Source organism: Lagopus leucura, unplaced genomic scaffold, assembly GCF_019238085.1.
Source record: "Lagopus leucura isolate 7727_CA_CO unplaced genomic scaffold, USGS_WTPT01 Super-Scaffold_100017, whole genome shotgun sequence".
NCBI classification, from domain to species: domain Eukaryota; kingdom Metazoa; phylum Chordata; class Aves; order Galliformes; family Phasianidae; genus Lagopus; species Lagopus leucura.
Genome location: NW_024962271.1, coordinates 9,508,315 through 9,514,147, shown reverse-complemented (window position 1 = coordinate 9,514,147; position 5,833 = coordinate 9,508,315). Strand labels below are relative to the sequence as shown.

The 5,833-nt window shown below is 44.2% G+C and overlaps 1 protein-coding gene across 1 annotated transcript; it reads right to left on the bottom strand.

The window, feature by feature from the left end:
• Positions 1–2,215: 2,215 nt before the first annotated feature.
• On the bottom strand, positions 2,216–5,521 carry LOC122183352 (cytochrome b-c1 complex subunit Rieske, mitochondrial). Its single transcript, XM_042877238.1, has 2 exons — positions 5,299–5,521; positions 2,216–3,014 (listed from the first exon to the last, which is right to left on the bottom strand). Exons 1-2 carry the CDS (start codon positions 5,504–5,506, stop codon positions 2,404–2,406), a joined length of 819 nt encoding a protein of 272 aa, XP_042733172.1. The 5' UTR covers positions 5,507–5,521; the 3' UTR covers positions 2,216–2,403.
• Positions 5,522–5,833: the final 312 nt, after the last annotated feature.

The window sequence follows — 5,833 nt, the reverse complement described above, 5'->3', positions numbered from 1 at the left end:
GTTTTTAAATGCTGATATTTTCTTGTGGGCTTCATGTGACATCATGTAATGACAAAGCATTTCAATTACACAGAAGTGTTTTCCCGCTGCTTTATTTAGTGCATGAAAGCTCTTGTATTTTTCTTAAAAACAAAAACACTTTAAACATCTTCATCAAGAATAGAGACTAATTGATAATTATACAGTAGTTATTAAAATGGCAAAATAATGATAAATCATTGCCGATGTGCAGCAGACTGTTTTGTACAAAAATAGTTCTTGGAAGCTGTTTCCTCCTTGTTTGGTGCTGATGTTGCACTGGGTTGAATTACCTGCTTGCAGGGGAAAGGGCAGGAGATACGTGTGTGCTATCCCTGCTTGTGCTGTGGTTCCTGTGTGACGTTGCAGTTCCTCAAGGTGCTTACACACTAGATGTGTACTTTTAGGAACAGAAAGCCCTGCTACGGCCATTACTGAAGAGGATGTCAAAATGGAAATATGTAGAAGCAGCAAAGCTAGCAAAACATTGCTTCTAGTAAATACAATGAATATTTCCCCAGAAATTCGTAAAATATATCAGTATTTTTCTGTGTACTGGGACACTTGTTCTTCCATCTACATGGGGTACGGTAGCCATGAGAAGGGCAAAGTTACCATTGTCAGCCCAGAAGGTAGTTAGGAACTTGAGGCCATGAGCACATCACTGCAGGGAGGTTTGTCGCTGTTTGAGCTGCATTGCTCCACTCAGGAGTTTGGGCCATCTGACAAACCACATCAGTAACTGCACATTACTCCTTGCAAATCGGTCGCTGAGGTTGGAAGGCAGAGGGTGAGATGTTCTAGTCCAACCCTCTTGCCCAAAGCATTGCAGCCTGGGATTCTGACTGGTTCGATTTGAGCATCTCCATGGATACTCCACAACCTCTATGAAGTGTTATAGTGTATTCAAATGAAAATTTGTGTTGTTTTTATTTTTATTTTTTATTTTGTACCCAATTTGTGAGATTCTATATGTGAGATTCTGGAGATTTTAAAAAACTCTTTATTTCTCGGATTCTTATAAAACCCCATTCTTTTCCAGTGCATGCTTGTCTCATCATAAGTGACCTTTTTGCAACTGTGAAGAGAACAAAGCCTTTAATCAAAGAGAGGAGGGCAACCATCACATCTGCATGGCCCAGGAAGCAACACTTAACAGTGGAAAAAAGGTACTGCATCTCATGGTTATAGCAAAAGCTGATTTATCCTCACGTGTGCCATGTAGTGGTGCTACACTAGTGGTAGGTCGGTTGTCACTGAGTTAGTTTGAAATAAGTAGCAGCTTTTCCTGTACAAGTAGTTTTATGTATGAGCATTTAAGTCTGCTGTGCCAGAACTCTTCAAGATTTCATTGTGTTCACTTGTGAGAAACCGCCAGACCAATTGGCAAGACCAGTGCTGGTAAAAAAACCTACTGGTTTTGGGCTGCATTTGTTTTTCCATAGATTCAGAATCTGCATTGAAATAAGAGAGGCTTCAAAGTTTTAGCCTGTATTAAGCTCATTTTTACACAAATCATTTCAGTCCTAAAATCTCTTTGATTATATATCAACCTTTTGCTATGTTTACCTTGGAGATTTGTCCAAACTGAGTGGTTCCCATGACTTGTGCAACGCTGTGTACAACTTGAATTTCCCTTTTTTCTTCTTTCTCAAATTATTTCTATTGGAAAACTGTCATAGATGTTCCAGTGTCCTAAGTAACTGATCAAACATTTAGGTTTGTACACTGTAATTAGTATGTGAAGTGTAATTCCACTATGTCATGTTTACATTTTGTCCTCATCATCATAAAATTACATTGCTTTCCTAGCAGAGAAGTAGTTACCAGCTGCTTTTGAACAATGTAAACTATTTTTCCCAGGTTCTTTTTTGTGTACTTTTTCTTTCATTTCCCTTGAAAACGTACAAACATAAAAATACACTGGAAATTAAAGGATTGCATTTAATACAATTCTACACTGAAGCTGACTCCAAACACGTTTTAAGTCTGCTGCGAGTTTTTAAAAGGAGTTTCTTCCCATAGCGCAGCAAAACTTGAATACAAATAATGAAAGCGTGGTACAGAGAAAGCTTGGTTGTGTAGTTCAGTGCCTGTGTTAAGTATGCCTCCTTTCAGCAGGGCTGCATAAACGTATTTTTTGTATGCTGTAGAGTCTCTTTGACTCAGTATACAAACAAATACACATTCTCTTAAGTCGGGAACAAGTGCTCACTTCAAGTTTTTATTAAAATTGAACACAAGGAAGTATTCAAACATAGTTCTGGTTGAGGATGAAGCTGATGTATTTTTAGGATCTTCCGGTTTGACAGTATTCCAGAATATCAGTTAACCTTTTTACGAATACATTCACCAGAACATGAAAGCAACTGAGCACTTTGTCATTCAGCCAACAATAACTAAATCATCACCAACAAACTGGTAGGTTGGAACCTCCAGGTTATAGGGAGCAGGACCTTTCCTGATTCTGCCAGAGGCATCATAATGGGACCCATGGCAAGGGCAGTAATAACCACCAAAATCTCCAGAGTTAGCAATTGGTACACAGCCAAGATGAGTGCAGACTCCTACTAATATGACCCACTCCGGTTTCTTTACTCTGTCTAAATCGTGCTGTGGGTCTCTCAGCTTAGACACATCAACTTCTGCCTCCTGATTAATCTCTGCTTGGGTTCTGTGACGCACAAACAGGGGTTTTCCTCTCCACTTGAAAGCCATGTTTTTGCCTTCTGGAATGTCAGATAGCTTGATCTCAATCTTTGACAATGCTAGCACGTCAGCAGAAGCACTGAGGCTGGAAACAAACTGGGTGACAACATTCTTAGCAACATATGCGCTAGCTACGCATGCTGTTGCGGTCACCAAGTAGGAAAACCCTTTTCTTTCTTCACTGCTACTCTGAGAGGACGTTGTGGCATCTAGCACATCTTCACGGCGATAGGCAGAGAAGTCAGGGACCGCGACATCATTGTGGACATACCGCACACTGGCAGGTGCTGCAAGAAAAATAACAGGAAATGGCAACTCTTTCATTCAAAATGTATTAGGATGTATTTTATATTAGGCTTTTCTAAATCATGTTCTATGAATGATGGGTACGTTATTCCAGAGTCTTGGTTGCATTCCTCTATATACACTTCAATTTTACCTTGTAAAATAATACTTATTAGAAGGTGTTTTTAGTAGATGAGCAAGGTTGGTGAGTCATTCCACTTTATCTGTGAAAACTGAATGAAGCCTAATAAGGGTATAGAAAGACCTGCAAAAAGTTCTGGGTTTGAAGTGATCTGTTGGAAATTTCAAGGCAGAAATGCCGCAGAATACAACAGCTAGCTGACACAAGTCAGACATGCTTTCCGTTCTGATGTTTCCTTGAAAAAAATGGTTTGAATAAATTTTATCTCCTCTGACTTAAGTAACCTCTATGCCCTTAACAATCTTAAGTGTCTGGCTAAACATTTTAAAGATTAAAAATACCAGATCAGACACCCTCCTTTATAGAACTTAAAACTGACATCAAAGCTAACTGCCCCAGGAAATGATTTTTAAACCTTTCAAACTCCGGTCTTCTATTTGCAGACATGTTTCATAAAAGGATTTAGGAAAAAATTTAGTAAATATCCAGTTCCCAAACTTTGTGAGATTCTCACTTGAAGCCATGTGCTGACCTGACAGGATGCGACTGCTAAGTAAGGGGAGCCTATTAGTTTCTCCAGCATATGAAAGCTACCTCCCTCAACACAAACGTAAAGAAAGGACATGCTAAGGACATGACTTGCCAAAATGCAGTCTGTTAGTTGGCAAAACCTGTTCAGTCTTAATTTTTTCTAGCAGTTGGCACAAAGTTAATAGGTTAGTAGACAGCATTCTATTGAAGTACTCAAAATAAGATCTAATGGGGAAATATTTGCATTTATTTACAATTTACTCAGGAAAGAAAAAGTATTTACTCTTAAACTGAAATTGAAAATTCTATGAGAGCAAACTACTCATTTCAATGTGAAGACATTTCTCATCTAGTAGCAAGCTAGCAGGCATTATAATTCACCTACTTTGAAAATTCTCTGCTACACTTCTCATTGAATAATACTAAGTGAAGCTATGAATAAGACTACATGTCAATTACATTAATGATAGATCTGTAGAACTTACATCTGGATGTGTCCTTTACAGTTGATGGTTAGTAAGATGCTAACTGTTGCTACGTGCCCACCATCAGAAGGAAGCTTATTTTCATTCCAGTACATACTTCTTGTATGTACTTGTATGTATTCTTCATGCTTCATTTAAAGTGGTATATACAGTGGGGACAAAAGATTCTTCATTTCGGGACTAAAGTAACATTTCAGAAATGTTTCCATTTCATACTCAGTCCACAATGACTGCAGATCCTTCATTCCCTGATGTGCCTATTTAGGCCTAACACAGATCACTGCCATCAGGGCACGTACTTCAGACTAGATGTCCTGCTGTAAACATGCAGTTTGCATTCCAAAAGGCTGCTGCTTTTGTTGTGTGGGCAACATCACGTCCCTTAATATATAAAATGCATAGCATTAGGCAGTCTTGAAGCCTTGCCTAACTGGCTGCTGTCAGATACACCTTGAGGCCAGGACCTGGGTGTCCCATTTGTTGGTGGATATGCCTGTCAGCAAACTACTTCCATTGCACTGAGCACGTGAAAAGATGCAGTAGCCAAGTGATGAAAAGACAGAGACATAGAGCTGTAGGAATAAGGGACTTGGCAGTGCGTGCCTTGCTGAGAGTCACTGTCCTTCTTTGGCCCTAGGCAGACTCTGCAAGAACTACTGAGTGACTTGATCTGGCTCACACCTTGAGAACAGGGGGGAGAAAACAGTGACTGCTCCACTTTCTTTCTTACAACTCTTCTCATGCAGCTGCAAAGCACATCTGCACTCAGATCTCTGATCTACGTCACTTAAAGGGTAAAAGCCGTATTGTATGATACAGTTTTCCTGTATCTCCCCAAAAGCAGAACAAATACCCGTTTAAGAGTCATTAAAAAGGAGCAAGCCTTCAACGCTCTTAGCTCTGCAGCAGTAAACATGCATCACCCGCAGCTGGGAGCCCAGCACTGCCTGCAGGACGCAGCAAACCTCACGGCCCGGCCCGAAGGCGCCCGCGGGGACGGAAAGAGGGCGAGGGAGCAGCGGCGCCGGCTGCCGCCCCCCGTCCAGCCCCGGGCCCGGCTCCCGGCTCCCGCCCGCCGCGCCCTCCCCGTCCCGGTGCCACCCCCAGGGCGTCGGGCCCGGCTCGCACCGTTGAGGCTGGCGCCGGCGACGAGATCCCCCCGCGCCGAGCGGCCGCTCATCGACTCCCGGCACAGCAGCGGTCGCTTCACGTCCAGCACCACCTTCTCGGTCTGCAGCGCCGCCGGCGCCAGCGCCTTGAGCGAACTGGGCACGGCGTGCACCGCGGCCGACAGGTAGGGCGCGAAGGGCCCGGAGCGGGCAGCCACGGACAACATGGCGGGTGCGGGAGCGCCGGTCACCGCCGCGACCTTCCCGGCGGCTGCGGCTGCGCGCTGACGTCACCTGCGGGCGGACGGGCGCGATGACGTCAGTGCGGCGCCGCAGGGTCGCAACAAACGGACGTCATAGCCCTGAGAGGGGGCGCGTGCCGAGGGCGGGCTGGGGCTCCGCCCTGCTGGGCGCTGAGGGGGGGCGGGAGGCTTGTGGTGCTGCCGCCGCCGCTGCCGCCGCCCGTGGAGGTGCGGGCTGTGAGCTGGGCTGGGTGGCTCTAGTGCGGTCTGTAGGCGGTGGGGCACGTTGGCAGACACGTACACGGCCACAGC